The sequence below is a fragment of the Phyllopteryx taeniolatus genome, chromosome 6, assembly GCF_024500385.1.
Source record: "Phyllopteryx taeniolatus isolate TA_2022b chromosome 6, UOR_Ptae_1.2, whole genome shotgun sequence".
Classification (NCBI taxonomy): Eukaryota; Metazoa; Chordata; class Actinopteri; order Syngnathiformes; family Syngnathidae; genus Phyllopteryx; species Phyllopteryx taeniolatus.
In genome coordinates, this window is record NC_084507.1 from 23371830 (window position 1) to 23392701 (window position 20872).

The window sequence follows — 20872 nt, forward strand, 5'->3', positions numbered from 1 at the left end:
AGTGTTCGTTTGTGAAGGAAGGCGTGCGCCATCATAAATCACAAGTCTCATCTGCATACCGTATATAGTCTCCAGGGCCAACCACCTGTTGGGTGCATTAAATCTCCTGTGCCACGGTGACTCATCTCCACTCAAGGGCACAGAGGAAGACTCGTGGCACAGCGCGATAAGAGAATAAGTCACATTTTATTGCCATATCAGCTGAGAAATTGCGAATCTTTGTTTTGGTTTTTAGAATTCCTCAGTCGTGTTTGAAATGGTCAAATGGGAGAGACTCTGCCTTAAAGGACAAATAGACAGTGGTGAATACGTGGGTGAAGAAATTCAATTATAGACCCTGTAAAGTGAATTCAGACATTTTGTTTCTATATCCATTATACATGATCATCGCTGAAAACATGCAAAGACTGAACTATTTAGTAATCAAATGTGAAGCTATAGCAATAAACTGTTTAGTTTTCCATTTTTTTGGGGGCGTGGCTAAAATAGGATTAGTTGCCCCGCCGCCTCCTTTCAAGAACTTGTGTGCCTTCGTTAGCATTGGCTGTTGTGTGGCGCAGTTGTGACACCCAGTAAGTATACCTACACCCAGAAAATTTTCCCTTCGCATAGTCAAGTGGCATGGCCGCTTTAGAGTGCCTCGTCGTCAGCCTTAATAAGTGCCCAAATGACAAGGTCAAAAAGGCAAAAAGCATTAAGAGAGGGCACATTTTTTTAAAAGTCTGATGTGACAGCCAGCATGTGGACCTGGCTTTTCGGCCTGGCGTTGCGACCTTAGAGCGCCTCGTTGTCGGCTGTGAGTCACGGAAAGAAAGGCAGAAAGGTGGGGGGAATTAAGAAAAAAAATGTCTGACTTGACAGCTAGCTGCTTTGCGTGCAGATTAAGTTCTGCCTTTTTTGCATTGCATCAACCTGCGGCACGGTGGACCACTGGTTAGCACATCTGCCTCACAGTTCTGAGGACTGGGGTTCAAATCCCGGCCCCGCCTGTGTGGAGTTTGCATATTCTCCCCATACCTGCGTGGGTTTTCTCCAGGTGCTCCGGTTTCCTCCCACATCCCAAAAACATGCACGGTAGATTAATTGAAGACTCTAAATTGCCCATCGGCGTGAATGTGAGTGTGAATGGTTGTTTGTTTCTATGTGCCCTGCGATTGGCTGGCGACCTGTTCAGGGTGTACCCCGCCTCTCGCCCGAAGATAGCTGGGATAGGCTCCGGCACGCCCGCAACCCTCGAGAGGAGAAGCGGAACGGAAGATTTATGAATGAATGAATGAATATATTGCGTCATTCACGGCTCTAAAAAAAAAGTTTGAGAAGATGACGGTGTTGTGTCCGTAACACTCTCATGAATGACGGCGTAATCAATTATGGATTTTTTTGTTTTGTTTATGCAAACTAAATTAGCGATTGAACATGATTTTCGGGAAGTGTTGTGTTGATGTTGATGTTGGTGTGCAACAGTTTATGACAGCGATGTAAGGTATGATAAAAACTTAAAACGACATGGTGTTTGGTAACTTTTGCAGAATGCTGATTTGGATGTTCTGAATGACAGGGTTTGTGTTTTCAGGTGAAGGCGGTAAAGTGACACTTGCGGATGTTTGTGAGGGAGACGCTCCATTCTGCTGCCTCACCAACTCATTGATTTTACTAATCGAAGGCGGAACAACAACACATTGTACTCCCCTGGGTCTGAACAACAACAGGGTCTTAAAAGCCTGTGTGTGTGTGTGTGTGTGTGTGTGCTGGCTAAAAGTGAAGAGAAATGTAATAACAAAGCTTCGCAGCCACTGCACATTTCTCTTTTCTACAAGAACAACGATGTTTTTCTGTGAGAATCAGACACCTTCGTCTTCAACAAACTGAACGTGAGTATTTTCTTCAATAACGTCAAAGACGATGGAGCCCTCAATTTATTGTTTTTGTAAACATCAGACAAATTGACTAACTCATTTACGATCTTGACTGTTTTTTTTAAATATTAAAGATCATTTAGAGTCCAAACAACGATGACACCTTCGTCCTCAACAAACAATGTTTTCATAAACATCGAAGACAAACTAATCCTCAAAATGTTAACATACATGCTTCCTTCAACGTCAAAGACAAACTAGTCCTCGACAAACAACAATGCATGTTTTCCATGAAAATCAAAGACACCTTAGTCTTTTAGGAATTGAACCTATTTTTTTTCCTCAGTGAACTTAAGGAATATTTTTTATAAACAATGACAAATCAGTCCCTGACTAACTTATTGTGCGTACGCATTGAAGGCAATTTCGAATTTTCAAAAAACCTAACATGAGATTTTGAAAACATCAAAGACAGTTTTGACTCGCTAACGTGCACATTTTCGTAAACACTGAAGACAATTTAGAGTCTAAATTTCTTTCCTCATTTTTTGGAGCACAGCAGTGTAGAGGCTTCCGTAACAGTTTTTGTCAACATCATCAAAGACAATTTTGAGTCCCAAAAACCTGACATGCTTTCGTAAACATCACAGACAAATTTGAGTGCTCCGCTAACCTAACGAGGCGTTTTTCTACACAACGATATTCGGCTGCAGGCATCGTGTCAACAACGAGGAAAGGCCACGTCCAACGAGAGCAACGTTCGCAACGATGAAGGAGGACGTGACAGAAATTCAACAGATTGTGTTTTCATAAACATCAAAGACAAACAAGTTCTCACCGGGACGTCTGTTTGTAAACATCAATGACACCTTAGTCTGCAACTACCATGTTTTCAGAAACATCCAAGACAAATTAGCCCACAACAAACTTCTGTCATCCTCGATGAACACAATGTACGTTTTTCCAGGAAAATGAAACACCTTAGTCTTCAATGAACTGAAAACTGTTTTCTTAAAAAACAAAGATTCCTCAATGACTTGAACGTACATTTGCGTTAACATCGAAGACAATTTAGTCTTCAGTGGCCCTAACATAAATGATTTTGTAAAACTAATGTGTGCTTTTGTAAACTTCAAAGACAAACGAGCTCCTAATGCACGGGGATGTTTGTTTTGTAAACATCAGAGACACTCTAGTTCGCAACGAACGTTTTCCTATACAACAAAGACAAATTAGACCTCAATAAAGTCAAAAAATTCAAAGACAAACAAGTCCTTGACGATCACAATGTACGTTTTCTTAAAAACATCAAACAATTGAACAAACGTTTTCGTAAACATCAAAGACAAATTTGTCCGCCAACGAACGGAACCTATGTTTTTTGTCAACATCAAAGAACATTTTGAGATCAATAGACCCAACGTAATTGTTTTCAAAATATTAAAGCCAAAACTGAGTGTTCCACCAACCGAATGTGTTTTTCTCAACATCTCTGACAGTGTTGACTTGGCACCTTTTTGTGATACCTTATTTTCAACTGAGGGCGAAACAAAAAAAAATATATATATATAACAGCAAGACAGAGGATATCTTGGCTGCAGGCGTCATGTCAAAGAAAAAAGGTTCACGTCCAACAAAAACAATGTTGGCGAGGACGAAGAATAAAGTGGAAGAAATTCAACAAATCCACCTCTTGTAAACGTCTTTGTTTTGGTTGCGTTCATCCGATTCGAACGTCTGACGTGTTCTGTTTGGTGGCAATTTCCTAACCAGCCTCCGGAATTCTCCGCTTGAAGCGCTTCCGATTCCCAGATAAGAGCTGACAAGTTGGATGCGAAGGAGGCGGAAAAGGAGGGCTGCTAAATTGTCAAACAAAAGCCATTCGCCTCAGATAAGCTTTTCACAAAACGCAGGTTTTTGTGCCAGTAGCAGCAATAAGATGCAGGCAAGGTAAAAACATTTGGTACACTGGATGAAGTAACTAAAATAAAAAATACGTGGTTATCCAACAAGCGGGCACTTTCCACATCGGAGCAGATGAATGCGTGCTGACTTCAGTCACAAAATTCCACCTTCATGGAAGTCGTCGTTTGAATTTAAAAACCCAGACTGATGCTTTTTGTGGGCTCCAAAAAGCTGATGCATAGCATTCTTTTCACATAAGAGAACAACACAAAACCAGTTTTGCGACAAAACACAAGATCGAAGATTGCGGCTGCAGTAAGTGTGCCAGTGCGGCTGATTCAATTTGTGTGCGTCGGCGGGAAAAAGTGCCAGAGACAACAACGCAATCCGAGAAACACGCAACAATTCAATTCATTACAATATGAAGAATTATTGTCTGATTTCTACGATATTTCAGATGTCTATGTTTATACTACTAAATCTATGATGTAATTTCTGTAATGTCAAAATCTCCATGTCTTATCATGTCTATGAAGTCTACGAATACAGTATTGCCTACAATGTGTCTGCCTGTGGTATCTCGAATTTCCAGAATATCTCAGCATGTTTACAATGTCTACGTCTACAATCTCGATATGTTAAATGCCAAAAAGGGTCTCGTGCGTCGATGTCTACGAAATCTTTGAATGCTGTCTACGATGTCTGTGTCTATTATATGTATAATGTCCAGGATATCTATATCTATTTATTTGATGTCTTTGATGTCCTCGTCTATGATGTGTATAAACTCCCAAGATATACTGTACATGTCTTGGATGTCAAAAATGTATACAATCTCCATGTGTATGTGTATAATAATGTCTGGGATATCTTTGCTGTCTGTATCATTTTCAAGATATGTCTAATTTGGGATGTATTTGATGTCTCACCGTGACTGTTGCATCGAGCGGTCTCCACCAGGCGCCCGTCCTGGTCGTAGCAGACCATGGCCTGGTACCGGTAGCCCTGCCCGCACTCCTTGACGTCACCCGTCACCTTCAGCCCCAGGGTGCTCTCGGCGCGGGCCCCCTCGGGCAAGATGCAGTCGGACCAGTTGCCCACCGGCTGGGCGTTGTACTTGTCGCACGGGCAGTACTGCGTCTCGCTCAGAGGGTACATCTGCGTGTTCTTGCACTTGTCCTTCTTCTTGCTCCTCCCTAACGTAAACAAGTGAAATGAATTTGTAATGTTTGTTAACCAAAGCTCTTGCACATTTTTACATAGTTTTAAGACTAGAGCAGCCTACGCAGTGGTGCGAAGGGGGCCGAGCTGAAGCAAATGTCCCGGTGATCGGAGACCTAGATGATATGTCTCCTAGAAGCTCCTCCCCTCACCTCAGCATAGTTCTTTGGTACAAGATGGCACCAAAGTACTACTTTTATACGAGACAGGGGGTTTGGCTCTATTTAGTGGGATCTTATGGTGTTTCAGAAACCCCCATAATAGGATGACGAAGGAGCTTACCGATTAACGCTCTCTTCCGGGTGCGCACCCCCACGCAGTCGGCCGAGCAGGACGAGAACTTGGACCAGTTGGTCAGCTGGCAGTCGTCCTGGCAGGGCAGCTGGCAGCGCTGGGTGAGGGCGGGCATGCTGCGGGCCAGCTGCAGACACTCGGCCACGTCCACCTGCGTTCCATCCGGCTGCCGACACGACAGGGCTGGACGCACCATAGGACACAAGTCAGAGGAAGTCAAAGAAAGGGGGCGCTCGGCAAGACGTCCGTGTTGTCAGGGGACAATTTCAGTTCAAGAACATCCATTTTCAGAAAAAACACTGCAAGTGAGAAAATATAAATAAGTAGAACGCAATATTTGTAGCCCTCAAAACGTAAAAAAGTGTTTTGTTTTTTTCATGAACATCGTTTTTTCTTACATAGTCTTCAATGAACCCAGCGTATGTTTTCGTTCAGTCTTCAGCAAATGTAAATGTAAACAAAGACAATTTAGAGTTCTCAATAAATCTAGAATACATTTTTCGTGAACGTCAGACAGTTTCAGTCCGTAATGAACCAACCATACGTGCTTTTACAAACATCAAATCCAACTTGTACCAAATGTATGTTTTCAGAAACAGCAAAGAACAATTTAGTGCTCAACGAACCCAGCGTTTGCATTTTTATTTTCGTCTTCATTGAACAAAAGTCACTTTTCTGTAAGCTTCAAACACAGAACCTAATGACTATTTTCATAAACATGAACGCGCAGTTAAGTGTTTAACGAACCTAACATGCGCGATTTCATTCGTACCAAAGAGAATTTTCAGGTTTGAAGGGACCTAACGTAGCTGTTTTGGTACACCTCAACGACAGTCTCGAGTATTCAATAAATACAACGTATGTTTTTGGATGCATCAAAGACAATAGAGGCTGCATAACAAAGCTAACGTATGTGCCGTCTTAACATAAACGACATTTTGCTTTGTTCAACGTAACTAACCCTGTGCGTTTTCGTAAATAAAGGCAATTTAGTGTTTAATGAAGCCAACATGTGGTATATGTTTTCTTAAACATCAAAGACGATTCCGTCTTCAACCGACCTAACTTAAGTGGACGTGTTTTCGCAAACAACTCGAATTTAGTCTCGAAGGAACCTAACTGATGTGTTTTCCCGAACATCCAAGTGTTCACCGAGCTCAATTAACCAAACGTATATTTTCTTCTCTAGTTATTACTTGTATTTCAATTTCTGGTAGCCACGTTTAAACATAATTCGCCGCTTTATTTTTTTGGAACCTTACAGAGTTTTGAAACCATTCAATGCGTGTGAGCTCAGTTGTTCTGATATAAAGAGAGAAAAAAAACACCGAAGCATGTTCCCAGCCTACGCAGCCGTGGCGAGGGTGGCGAGGCCAGCGGCGTGGGATCTAGGACCACTTTGGAGTAGAAAGTTCTGGAAGGTGAGCGAGTGTATCGAGTGCCTTGGCGGCCGCAGGACTCGCGCTCGAGTGGACGTCGGCGTACCCGACGAGAGCCTTTGGATGTCTTCTGCCTCTCACAGAAGTCACAGAGGGCAACTTAAAACTTAATGAAAATAGAGCGCTCGCCATTCAAAATGCCCTCAAGTGCCAGGGTGCGTTCAATAAAGGCCGCGACTCGTGTTACAGGGATATTTCGTTGAGAGATCGCTCTTCACGCCCATGGGCTCTGTGCACGTCTTCTCGAGGTCAGCTTTTATCTGCTCAGCTCCGGAGAGTTTTGTCTCCTGTCCGTTCCGAGGTAACAAGCGCCGCAGTCTGTGGGGAGGGGTGCCGCGGCGCTGTCAACTCTAAACTCGAAAAAAAGATGCTTCCTCCAAAGCGCTGGCTCACATGACATAGCGTGAATGAAACGGTCGCCGTGATAAAATCTTTAGGTGATGTTTGAAGTCAAATTTTCACACTCTTAACTGTCAAGACACTTCCAAAAAATATACGAGTTAACCACTAAATAAAACAAAATGGCTTCTGTAAACATCCAAGACAATTCAGCGTCGTCAATGAAGCCAAAGTGAAACCATTTGTAAACAACACCGACAATTTAGAAGGCTCAATACATTCAAAATACATTTTTGTTCAAATCAAAGACCATTTAGAGTTTTCAACACAGCAAACTTACTTTTCATGTTTTTCTAAACATCAATGACAATTTCAAATCTTCAACAAATCTAACATCAAAGACAATTTAGTGTCTTCGCCACAACAGACGTACTATGCGTTCTCATAAACATTTACAAAAGAACATTTCGAGTGGTCACCAAACCAAACTCACGAGACGTTTTCAATAATTTGGCGTCTTCAACGAACCTATCGTACAGTACGTGCTTTTGTCAAAAATGTTGACTCTTCAATAAACAAAACTTACTTTCGTATACACCAACATCAAAGACAATTCAGTTGCTAACAATGTGTGTGTTTTTGTAAAAATGAAAAGACAACTGAGTCTTAAATGACTCAAGTATTTTTTTCCCCATAAACTCAAAAACAATTTAGTCTTTAAACACACTAAACGTGATTTTGTACCCATCAATATGTAGTCTGCAGTGTACCTAATGGGTTGATGTAAATCAAGACAATTAGGGGTTTTACAAAACTTCAGCGTTTTCATAAACAAAGACAATTTTGAGTCTTCAGTGAGCCTACCACATCTGTTTTAGAAACAACATCAACAAAAATGTACAAAACGTGTATTTGTTTTGAGCCTTAAACTAACTTAATGTGCGTATGTTTTGGTAAACATTTCAATTTAAACTTCAATAGATGTGTTTTTGTAAACATCAAAGACACTTTTGAGGGTTAAATTAACCTAACGTACACGTGATTACAGTCTTAAACTAACCCTTATGTAGGTTTTTGTAAACATCAAGGACAATTTCAATTCACTGCAAAAGTGAGGTCAAATATTTTAGAAATATCAAAAACAATGTAGGGTTCAGTGAACCAAACTTAATGTACAGTACATGATTTTACTAGACGAACAAGGTTTTTGTAAACATCGGAGACTGTCGTGATGCTCCAATTAACCTACCATACCTGATTTCGTAAACGTACGTGCGTAAATGTTTGTGTGGATATCAAAGACTGTCTAGATTTTTGAATGAACTTGTGTTTTTGTACACATCAAAGACAATTTAGAAGAATCTTCAACAAGCCTTAGATTTGTGGAACATCAAAGACCATTTATGATGATTTGGAGTCTTCACTGAAGCTAATGTCTGCGATTTTGTAACCTTAAAAGACATTAAAGTCCAAGTCTTCAACGAAGCTAACTTATGTGTTTTTCATAGGTTCCACTGTCACATGCATTTTAAGGGTGAATGTCTTCTTGTCACACTTCTGAAATGTGGCAAGGAAAGACTGGAATATAACATGAGTACTCCGAGTGGTCCTCTATAGGAGTGGCAAAATAATGAAATTGATCATTGGGCATTATAGTTTTTACAAAAGCCATCATCACGCATTGTAAAGAAACAAGAGGATGTTCATGTGCCACCCTTGCTCCCAAACATCAAGCACACACCTTCGATGAAAAATGCAGGACAGGGGTTTGAGGTGACGGAAACAACGGGAGCCAAACAAACTAACTGCCTCCAGAAGGGCATTAGGAATGCAAGGATTTGAGATGATGTTCCGTGTTTTTCCGTGACCAGCTCAAACCACCATCAGAAGCACTGAGCTACACGTACAGGATCAATATTTGTTCCATGAAATGGTGTTCATTTATTCCCAACAATGTATTATTTTTCATTTGGTAGCGTTTCTTTTGGCTGCATGTTTCTGTCCAATCAGAATTCAGCCTTTGTGTCAGCCATGTCAAACTAATGTGCCCAAGGCCCTCGCAGTAGTAATGCCAGCCCATGTACGGTAACTTCAACTGCTGCAGTTCATGTACGTGGCCCATTGCGTTGTTATTTTGCGTTTATGCATTGTATTGATCACTTTTTGTGACAGCTTGTAAATGTTACGTGATAGTGGTGGTGCTCATTCACTGCCAACCCTCCCAGTTAACGTGGAAATTTGACTTCTAAAGCTGTGAGGCGGATTAAGTCAAGCAAGTCCCACTGAAGGCCCACATACCAAATGCACCGCCCACCACTGCTGATACTGAGGAAGGCTCTCGGCGTATGTACCTCGCGTTTGAAGTCCTGGCCCGCAGTTCTCCTGAGCGCCGGGTCGGTCCTGCCTAAGGAACCATGGAACCAGCTGGCACTTTCTCCACTTGTGGGTCTTCCACCTGGAAGGGATCCCGACACGAGATATACAGTCAACCCCTGCGTATTCGCAGTCACCAGTAACACATTTGCAGATTCCCGTTTTTCTTTTCTTCACCCTCTGTGGAACCTATTTTCAGTCATTTGCTGAAACTCACCGACAGTGAACACCCACTATATTGCAGTTTGCGCCCCCAAGGATTTATCAGCGATTATTTTCCACGGGTTTTTACATTCCACAGGTACAGGCAAGTTCGAATTGAGTTCAGTGAAGTATCACACGATGCCACGATATACTGAGCAGCACTGCGCCCTGCTCCAAGAGGCAGGATGGTCAAATACAACTTTTTGCCCTGCTATGATGTTACGTAGCTTATCTTGCCTACACGTCAGGATTGCGGCTTCTTAACAATGTACCGCAGTGAACAGAAAGGAAACATGACCATGTTATCACTTGATTGCGAGGTCGTCAGAGACAAGCCCGTTCCCATGTTTATTAGCGACGTCTTGACAAACAAGCGGGTGGGCAGGCAGGCCTAATCAAAGGTGCTCGCAGCAGGAACGGACCTTAATTAGTCATCTCGACACACGTCCCTTTGCACACGTCACTTTTTATTACACCTGACAACACACAGCCAAACAAGGTGCCATGGTTCTATTAATACACACACACACGCGCTCACACACAGCAGATATTTTCAGAGGTGTTAGGCGACAAACATATTTCCATCTTTTTATGAATTGCAGACAAAAATCACAAGTAAAGCTAAGATTACTTGCGTGAAACCCAAACATTTTCTTGAAATCCCAACTTTTGTTTACAACCCAAATTGAAGATTAAAACCCTAATTTGAAACCCTAACCCTGGCTTTAAAGCCTAACATTGGCTTGAAACCCTAACTCAGGTTTAACAACAACCTCTTGAAACTCAAATTTGAAACCCTAACCATGTCTTGAACACCTCATTTGAAACCCTAATCATTGCTTGAAACACTCAGCGATACCATAAATCTGTCGAAAAATCCTCATTTAAAACCCTAAAATGTTCTCAAAACCCTCATTTGAAACCCTCCCAGAGGCTTGTAACCGTCATTTGAAATCCTAATTTGAAAGCCTCAGCCTCGTTTGAAAACTTCACCCAGGCTTGAAATCCTTAACTTGGTTTGAAACTCTAATCCCGGTTTAAAACCCTAATTTGAAACCTTAACTTTAAACCTCAACCCTTGTCTGCAACCCTAACCCAGGCTTGATACCCGCCACCATGTTGAAAAATCTGAATGAAAGTAGGCGGTGTTTACCTGAACCCTGGGCACGTTTGTGGTGGCTGGCAGTCTCTCTCCTCCTCGAGCGCCTCAGGACAATCCTGGCCTCTGTTGGAAGGCGCCTGGATGACCAGACGCTTCCTGTATTGTTTGCTCTTCACGGCGTTGCCAGCTGAGGAGACGGTCGTTCAATTAGACGTGAGGAGAAGGATGTCGAACGGACTAAACTCCAGTTTTTATATACATCATAAACAATGTATTGCTTTTGTAAACATCCAGGTCATCAATGAACCTAACAAACGCCACACACTATAGACACTTGAGAAGCTTCCATGACCGTAATGTAACTGTTTTGGTAATAACAAAGACAATTCAGTCCTCAAAGAATGTAATACGTGTGGAGGCGAGCCCGACTATATCTAGTCGGAACGTCTCGACCTCACACACCAACTCGGGCTCCTTCCCTGCCAGAGAGGTGACATTCCACGTCCCTAGAGCCAGCTTCTGAACCCGGGGATCGATTCGCCAAGGTCCCCGCCTTCGGCCACCGCCCAGCTCGCACTGCGCCCGACCCCTATGGCCCCTCCCACAGTTGGTGAGCCCACGGGAAGGGGGACCCACGTTACTCTTTCGGGCTGTGACTGGCCGGGCCCCCGTGGGTGCAGGCCCGGCCACCGGCCACCTCCAGGGCTGGCTCCAGAGGGGGGCCGCGTCCGGGCAAGGGAAACCTAGATCCACTAATAGTTTTCATCATCGGGGTCTTTTAGCCGTGCTTTGTCTGATCCCTCACCTGGGACCTGTTTGCCATGGGTGACCGTACCAGGGGCGTGAAGCCCCAGACAACTTAGCTCCTAGGATCATTGAGACACACAAACCCCTCCACCGCCATAAGGTGACGGCTTCCAGGAGGGGCTGACTCATACACCCCAATAAAAAAAAAATACCATTATCATCTTTGGAAGAGCATAATGTTATGTGTGACTATTGGATCTTAAAATGCATTCAGGTGTACCTAATAAATTGGCAGGTTGCTCTACATTTATCGTCCAAGATGAAGCGACGTCCAATTAAAATGCAAAGTTATTGATGGCGTGAAGTCGTCAATATGGACGATAACGAGTGTTTGTGTGACCTCAACCTGAGCCTGTTTTGCTTGGGTAGCACGTTAGCGGGAACAACAAGTTCACCCAGAGGTCAAATGAACGACACGTAAGAAGGGTTAGGAGCGCAGGGTTGGCTAGCTAATGAGCCTGTTTCAGTCCGCAAAGTCTACTGATATATCAAGTCAAAATGTCCTCATCATAAGGACAAATAAAACTTTTCCTAAAACATACATTTTGTTGTCTTCAATGTACCTAACGTACACTGTTTGATAATCGTCAAAGACACAAGATTTGTTTTTATTGAACTTTGCGAAACACCAGAAAAGACTCTTCAATTAACTTCATATACTTTTTCCTAAAACCAAAATGTCTGTCTTCAATTATCCTAATGTACATTTTGGAAAATATCAGAGGCAATTTAGTAGAATATAATGTATGTATTTTTGTAAAAAAAAAAGAAAAAAAAATGTCAACTATTCAATGAATCTACTGTTTGTTTTCATAAACATCAAAGACCATTTTGAATCGTCCATAAACACGTTTTCGCAAACGTCAAAGACAATTTAGGATCCGCCAATAAGCATGTATGTTTTCATAAAATAATTGAAGACAATCTTCAAGAAATTGACTCTTGTTTTGATAAACATCAGACAATTCAGTCTTCAATGAACCTAACAAATTCTCGCGACCCTAGTGAGGATAACCGGCTCAGAAAATGGATGGATGGATGAATGGATGGAAGTCCGTCTAAAAAGTACATGAAATGTCCTGGAATGGAACAAAACATGAAGATTTAAAAATAGAAGAAAAATAATCAATGCTGTCTGTTTTTTCAGCCATGCGAATGAGTCATCATCATCATCAGCGAGGTAATTCCAGCTCAGGAGCAATTTCTTTTTTGGTTTTGTTTGCCGTACCTGCGTCACAAGCCACAGGGCAGGACGTCCACTCGCTGAAAGGGGTCATGATGCAATCTTTCTTGCAGGGCAGCTGACACGGACGCACCGTGCTCGGCCGAGGACCGTCTGGACACCTGCGCCGCATAGCCACGGACCAAAGAAACGTCAAAAACGAGCAGCATCGCCTTAGGAAAACTTTCACACACACGGATCATATTCACATTAAACACCGGAAAATAAAACTATGCTATGGCAACACATCAATTACCAAAATGTGTTTTTATAAAATCAAAGCCAAATCCCAGTCCTCAATTAGCCCAACACATTTGTTTGAAACAATTCAAGACAATTTCGAGTATTTTGTGATTTGTTGCCAGCAGTAGCCATGTTTGTTTGCTGAGCCACCCACCAGCTGCATTGTGCCACATGAAGACATAACGGTGGCAAACGCACTCAAAAATAACAACAGTAGACGTTTGAAAACCTTTTAGACGGCAGATGGCGCAATGCCTGCTGAGGCGGACCTCCAAGGCTTTCACTTTTGTCAACAAATAAGCAAACCAGGAAGTGTTCCGCCTCATTCGAGAGTGAAAAAGTAATGCTGTATCATGAGTAGATCATCTGGGATTAAGCGTTTATTATCAATGGTGGTTAGCGTCGTTTTACACTGAAATAATATCAAGGACAAGTCTTCAATTAACTTTAAGTTTGTGTTGTGGTGAACATCAAAGACAGCTCAGAGTCTTCTTTGTACCTTACGCGTTTTTGTAAACATCAGACAATTTGGTTGAATTCATTGAACATTGCACATTCATTTACAGTCTTCAGTCTTTTTCAGTCTGCAATCTGATTTTCGGGTTTTCTAAAACAAAGACAATTCAGTCTTCGCTGAACCTAACGTGTTTTTGTAAACATCAAAAACAATTTAGTTATCAATGAACCTAAGGGTTTTTGTGAACATCAAAGACAATTTTGAGTCCTCAATAAACCTAACGTATGTTTTATGTTTCATAAACCTCAAACAAAATGTATTTTCAATGAACAAAATCACTTTTATCAAAGACACAAAAACCTTTCGTAAGTGAATTGCTTGGAAGCCACACAGAGCAAAATAGCAAAGTTGTTGACATAAATGAATGACTGCGGTTTGACGAAGAAAGTACTGGCAATTATCACAGTGTCACAAACATGCTACTTAATTATGTATTACTAAAAAACCCTACCAATAATATTAGTAAACCTAATAAGTAGGAAATATTGTTTAAGTAAACATGCACTTTTCTTTTTCAATATAGAGCTATCATCATATCATCAGTCCATATGCACAAATAAGTGATATTGTGCATTTTTGCAATTTCTATTACAATTTCCAAGAGGAAATAAACCTTATTTAAGTTTACATGCGCTTCCACATTTTAGTGTTTATACACAACTCTCATCTTTTTTTTTAGTCCATATGCACAAATACGTTATGTGCAAATGTTCTTTTTCAAATGTTATTCCTTAAAAAAGTGTAACGTGACATAAGGCATATTTTCAGATGGAATCAAAAATAAATATTAAAAGATTGTCCAAATGTACTCTTATTTGTGGATTTCCACTTCTTACTGAATCGAAATTAGAGCGTTTAAATCAATATCGAATTGAATCGACCTGCGACCTAAGGAATCGAAATCGAATCGTGAGTTTCTTACCAATCAAAACCCAGCCTTAGTTTAAAGGATGGGGTCGGGTTATAAAAAAGTACTGCACCATTTTTGTTTGACACGTTCTCTCGAAATCACAGATTCGGCAATCCACGACTCAGGCACTCAGTTTTTTAGTCATTTAGTCCTTGAAGCAAAAGCAGAAATATTTATTAGCATCTGGCTGCTGATTAAATTGCCTTTAAGTATCAATGCCACTTAATTACTGTCATTATCAACGATGACAAAGTGGCAGCAGTTAATTAAACTTCCCGGAAAGCGCACATTTCCTTTTTTATTTCTCCGAGCATGGCTGCAAAGGGAAGATACCACTCGGGAGAAGTCGCTCTGTCATCATCTTTGTTTGATTTCCTCATCTGTCTCTCAGCAACACATTCGCCTTCTTTGTTTTATCATCTCAGTGTTGCCCCAATATACACATGGTGTCCTCTCACTTTTTCCTTCTGTAGATGCCGCAGATAGCACTACTTTTGCCACTTTCAAAGCATGCAGTAAAAATGGAGTCTCTTTTAGTGTCCTCTACAAGGGAGCCTCGCTACTGAAATGATAAGTGTGTTTGGATATGGGTGTGTATGTAATAGGACACCAGGTGTGTGTGTGGTTATTTATATTGCGCAAGATGGTGGGTATTAAGAATGACTGCCAAGAGGAGCGAAACATATTTTAAGAAAAGCAAAAAAACATCCCATAATAATCTATCCATCCATCCATCTTCTGGAGCCTATCCCAGCTATCATCGGGCAGGAGGCGGGGTACACCCTGAACTGGTCGCCTGCCAATCGCAGGGCACATACAAACAAACGACCATTCGCACTCACCTTCACACCTACGGGCAATTTAGAGTCTCCAATTGATGCATGTTTTTGAGATGTGGGAGGAAAGCGGAGTGCCCGGAGAAAAGCCACGCAGGCACGGGGAGAACATGCAAACTCCACACAGGCGGGGCCGGGGATTGAACCGCGGTTCTCAGAACTGTGAGGCTGACGCGCTAACCAGTCGACCGCCTCATCACATAATAATACAACGATAACAATAATTATGCTATATGCTTGCAATATTGGTATATATATATATATGTAGTGAGTATTTTTCATGTAATATTTGCATATTTCTATTTAATATTTGTTTAAATATACTTTTGTATTTTGAAAAATGTGTTGTATTTATAAAAATTAACTTTTGTGTTTTGTCCTTATTTGTCCTTATATATTTGTGTACATTTATCCCTCATATTTTGTATTATTTTCTAATATTTGTATTGTATTAGTCTTTTATTTATATTTTCTACTGTTAATTCTATGTACTGTATGTGTCATATTATTCAATATTAGTGATCGGTCATTCTGTTGTCTTTTTTGACTTTTTGGATTAATTTTGGTGGTTATGTAACAAGTTGCCCTTAAAGAAAAACACTCTAAGAGTTTAAATGGAGTAGAAGCAAAGAGCACTTACTTTTTTGGCGGCACCTGTCCCACGTTGACGCGCACACACATGAGCTTCCTGGTCTGGACCCCCTTGTAGCAGCTCCCGAAACCCACCACCGCCCCGGTCGAATTGCTGTTGAGGGGCGCGGACGAGGGGTCTTCAGTGCAGGGCCCCCAGGGGCCCGTCTGCCAGTGGTACACGGTGCAGGCGTGCTCGTTGCAGTTGCGGACCTCCTGCAGGGAGCTGCTGTTGGGGCACACGGCGCCACCTTGAGACGAGACACAAGTTAGTATGTCGTGCGAAACGTACCGAAGCAGGCTGCAATACAGTGGACCCCGGGGCGTATGTTCCAGACGTCGGTGGGTATATAGAGACCATTTAGAGAAAAAGAAAGAAAAAGTTTTGACACCCCCTCCCACATGCTTTAAACACATTTGAACTTATTAAAACAAACTTTTCAAAGTATTACTTAGGGAATCTTCTCGCTGTCAAGAAATGAAAGACTACCATAAAACATCACTTTGAAAACGATGAGAAGACCAAGACTCTCTGGCTCGCACAATTCACCAAATAAGAGGCAAAACTTGTTTGCTCCAAACTGTTTATTTATTACTTCCAGTTACAGTTTACTGCAATACTGAGACACACAACAAAAGAACATTGAACATTGTTTATATAAACACTTATACGTTCAACCAAACCATAGAATTTCATCTAATGTAAGTCTATTAGCTTAATGCTAACATCTGATTCAAAATGCCATAAACAGGTAACAAATTTGCACAAATGTCCCCGTAACTCCAACAACTTCTACAGCAGCAATTCGTTCACTGAGTGCCGTTTTCAAAGCAGAGTGGTGACAGTGGTTGACAACCGATTTTCACAGACAAGCTGGACGAGAACCTCTTCCGCACGTATTGTTGACAAATTCACTCGGTGGTAGTAAACGGTTGGATTCCAGCCGGCAAATATAAAAGATCGTGGCAGTGAATAAATGAATTCCACTCCACGTCTTCCAGTAGAGCTCGGTGCTGCCCAGCATCTTGTGGCAAAATGTGGTATGACACCAAAGACGTGCAACTCTAAATTGGAACTTGGCCTCTACACGGAAAATATCCATAACAAAATCAGTTGCTTTAAAATCAGCAATACAGCAAGAGTCGGCTGTGTATGATGAACCGCAATATACCGAGGATTCACTGTATGTGATCAGATGGGGATGAATCGATATGTTGCTCATTACCCAAAGTCATTTCCAGACTCCCTTTTAACAGTTGTTTAAAGCATGTGAGGGGCTACCAAAAAGTCAAGCTAAATCTAGGGATGATCTATTCTGCAGGGAGTAGATGTGTCGGAAAAGAACAGTTTACTTTCCTTTCAACACTTGGAATTCAAACCTCCGTATTCCATTTGAGGACCTTTTGATTTGTTGGAAAAAGGGCCACCATTTCGCTTGTCGAACTCGAGACTGCATATGTTCCTCTTGCTTTTGATCTAGATTTGACAGTTTTGGATGGAGTTCCAAGTGCCCACAACTCCTAAACCATTCTAAAACATCCACAGCGATAATTATTCATCCATTTACGGCAAAGATTTACCCAAAAGTTCCGGAAACTTGGGTACCCGTGAAAGACCTTTGAGCAAGGAAACAGCGTTAACCAAATAAGTCAGGCGGTCCAGTAACAAACTACAAGCCTGACGCACTGACCTGCACTACAACTAGCCAACTAAATGTTTGTAAGACGTGAGACTGACGAATAGAAGTGCTAACACGCTAAGCACGAAAGCTAACTAGTGGTTTCAAACTGGTTTCTGCTTCCGTTACCCTCCATGACTGTGATCCAGGCCACAACCATGGCAGTGACTGTGAGTGAGGACACACAAGATAAGCGTACACTTATAAGCAGTGAGGACAGACAGGAAGCATGTCATAAACAGCTCACAAAACTTTTGGGATACTGAGCTTTGCTGGGGGGGAAAAAATCGCGATGAAACGAGAATGCACTTTAACCTTTAGAGGTGATCTCGTTTTGGCCTTGTGTATTTAACCCATCCACATTTCCAAGGATGTCCACTTGTATGGCTTTCTGTGACTCTTCCAGTCTCTCTGTGGCAAACTGCTGATGACACTCCGATGACACAAAAATTGGTCAAATCAAAACGAACTTCCTGAGGTAATTTTCTCCCAATTTTAGGGCGATTATTCATGTCTTCTTGTCGTGGCAAAAAAATACAATGATTTGAAATATTTCTAATAATAATTAATATCACAGTTCAAATGTAATTTTAGGAGATGAAATTGCACCATCCAGAAATGTTCAAATCATTTTCCTCCAATTGCGTTTTTTGTGGGATGATGCTTTTCCATGGCAAAAGACCTTAAGATTTGTTTAACGATTATATGGCACAACATGATTCAAAATTGCTGAGTTCCAAGGTCATGTTAAGGGATTCAATTGGCGAGGTTTCAAACAGGATGTTCCTGACTGGGACGTGACCTCACATTTTAGTGTGTCACGGAGTGTCATCAGCAGTTTGAAACAGAGAGAAAGGAGGTGTCACAGAAAGGCGAAGAAGATTGATCAAAGACCTGTTGTGAATTTTGCCGTTCAGCTCCTCGTTAGAGAACAGCAAGTTGTGCAAAAAGCATTCACAACCTTTGAGAATGTCAAATTAAGTCCACCAGCAAAGGTTATTTTAGGTTCAGCCAAGTCCAATATCCCAAATTAAAAAGTACAAAGTGTGTACGAGTTGCTGCCCCACATCTCACCCTCGCCGGCGTTGTAAGCCAGAATGGATCGTGTTCTCATCTGCTTCCCCTCCACGGTCTTGCTGGAGCAGGTCTGCGAGCAGATGGACCACACCGTCCAGTCGCTCAGCACGCAGTCCCGCGAGCAAGGCACCTGGCAGGCCACGGGATCCGGAGGAGGCGCGGACGAGCACAGGCTCTCGTCCGCCGGTTCTCCTGAACGCAAACACGACATGGTTCGTGGCAGGTGGTCCGCAATGGTCGGAAGTAATGGAGTACAAAAACAAATAGTGGGGCCTTGAGATATGAGTGCCTTGACTTACGAGTTTCTTAGATATGAGTCGTCGCTTGGCTGGTTTATTTTGTCTTGGGATACAAGGACAAATTTGAAATAGAGAGCGAACAATATCAGTTGGTGGCGGTAATGCGCATTAAGATGGTTGGCCAACTCCCACTGTTTTACAAATTTAAAAAATAGTCATTGCCAGCTAAAATACAGATAATATTTTGTTACTCTTTTTTGATTGAACTTATTTTGCTTCTTATATTGATGTATTATTTTTATCAGTATTTTTTTTCATCTAATACATTAATTAGTCTTGTCTTCTATTTGCTGCATTTGTTTATTTTTTTTCCAATATATTTTCAAATATGTTTTTGTATTTCTCACCTGATATTTGTGACTATACGTATAGATTTTTTTTAATGGACTGTATTTATATTTTCCTCATTTCTTTGTATTTTCTTTAAAAGCTTTGTTTTTTGTACTTTTCATTTAATATTTTGTCTAATATTTTGAATTTCTGTCTAATAAATGAGCATTTAATTAATTTGCCTATTTGTTAATTGTTTTCTAATATATACACAAACACACGCACACACACACACACAAGGTGATTGAAAAGTAACTCCCTATTTTAAAATACTTATAATTTATTCATATGTTGTAAGTATATATACACACAGGGTGGCGGCACGGTGACCAACTGGTTAGAGCGTCAGCCTCACAGTTCTGAAGACCCGGGTTCAATCCTCGGCCCCGCCTGTGTGGAGTTTGCACGTTCTCCCCGTGCCTGCGTGGGTTTTCTCCGGGCACTCCGCTTTCCTCCCACATCCCAAAAACATGCATTCATTGAAGACTCTAAATTGCCCGTAGGTGTGACTGTGAGTGCGAATGGTTGTTTGTTTGTATCTGCCCTGCGATTGGCTGGCAACCGGTTGAGGGTGAACCCCGCCTCCTGCCCGATGACAGCTGGGATAGGCTCCAGCACGCCCGCGAGCGACCCTAGTGAGGAGAAGCTCTTCGGAAAATGGATGAACGGATGGATATATACAGGGTGATTTTATATATATATATATATATATATATAAAATGTTGTAATAGCTCGTATTGTTTTTAATAATTTTTATTGATAGTATATTTAAAAAAAATAGATATATTTTTTTTTATTCTTACTTTTTATATAATTGTATTTTTCTCGCTTATTTGGGGACTATTTTTCCTTTAATATTTCTTTCCTGATATTTGTTTATGTTATCTTTTAATTGTATTTCTTTTCAATAGTGGCCTATTTTTCATGTAAATATTTTTCGCTGTTCATGACCAGTCGAGAGGGGACCAGAAACCTTTAAATGAATCAAAGTATCTCCACTAAGTAATATAAGCAGTAACGACTCCATGTAGTGGACCTCCCTGCAGTAATAATTCAAAAGAGTTCACATGCGTGGCGCATATTGTCATGAGAGGTTATTTGGACCCCATTTTTATATGGATACACCCTCCATTACATGAGTGGCACCGCATATAGAATAAAATACAAAAAAAAGGTAAAGCCATGTGGGATTTATACTGGAGAGCATATGAATTATTAATAAAGCTGATAACCGTGATATAACCGTGCAGCCACCATGTGAGGATGCTGTGGAAATCTATTCATTGATTTTTTTTATTTTTTTTATAATCAGTTCAAGCTGAAGTTCATTGCAAATGCTATACGGTATATACTGTAACTACATTGTTTTCGTAAACATCCAAGACTTGAACAAAACTTCAAGGAACCTAAGCGTCAAAGACAATATACTTTACAGTCTTCAGTGAACTTAATGTACTTGTTCTCATAAACTTTAAAGACAATTTAGGGTATGCATTGAACTTACAACCCCAATTCCAATGAAGCTGGGACGTTGTGTTAAACATCAAAACAGAATACAATGATTTGCAAATCATGTTCAACCTATATAT

At 41.2% G+C, this 20872-nt stretch overlaps 1 protein-coding gene across 1 annotated transcript in view; it reads right to left on the minus strand.

The window, feature by feature from the left end:
- The window catches only part of thsd7ab (thrombospondin, type I, domain containing 7Ab), a 110174-nt gene that overhangs the window by 32060 nt on the left and 57242 nt on the right, over positions 1-20872 (minus strand). The window contains exons 8-16 of the mRNA XM_061777817.1: positions 18652-18846; positions 17707-17745; positions 17480-17515; positions 15909-16149; positions 12769-12884; positions 10785-10920; positions 9406-9509; positions 5265-5459; positions 4691-4957 (exon numbers count right to left, since the gene is read on the minus strand). Of these exons, the coding sequence (XP_061633801.1) occupies positions 4691-4957; positions 5265-5459; positions 9406-9509; positions 10785-10920; positions 12769-12884; positions 15909-16149; positions 17480-17515; positions 17707-17745; positions 18652-18846 (1329 nt within the window). The remainder of the gene's footprint in view (positions 1-4690; positions 4958-5264; positions 5460-9405; positions 9510-10784; positions 10921-12768; positions 12885-15908; positions 16150-17479; positions 17516-17706; positions 17746-18651; positions 18847-20872) is intronic.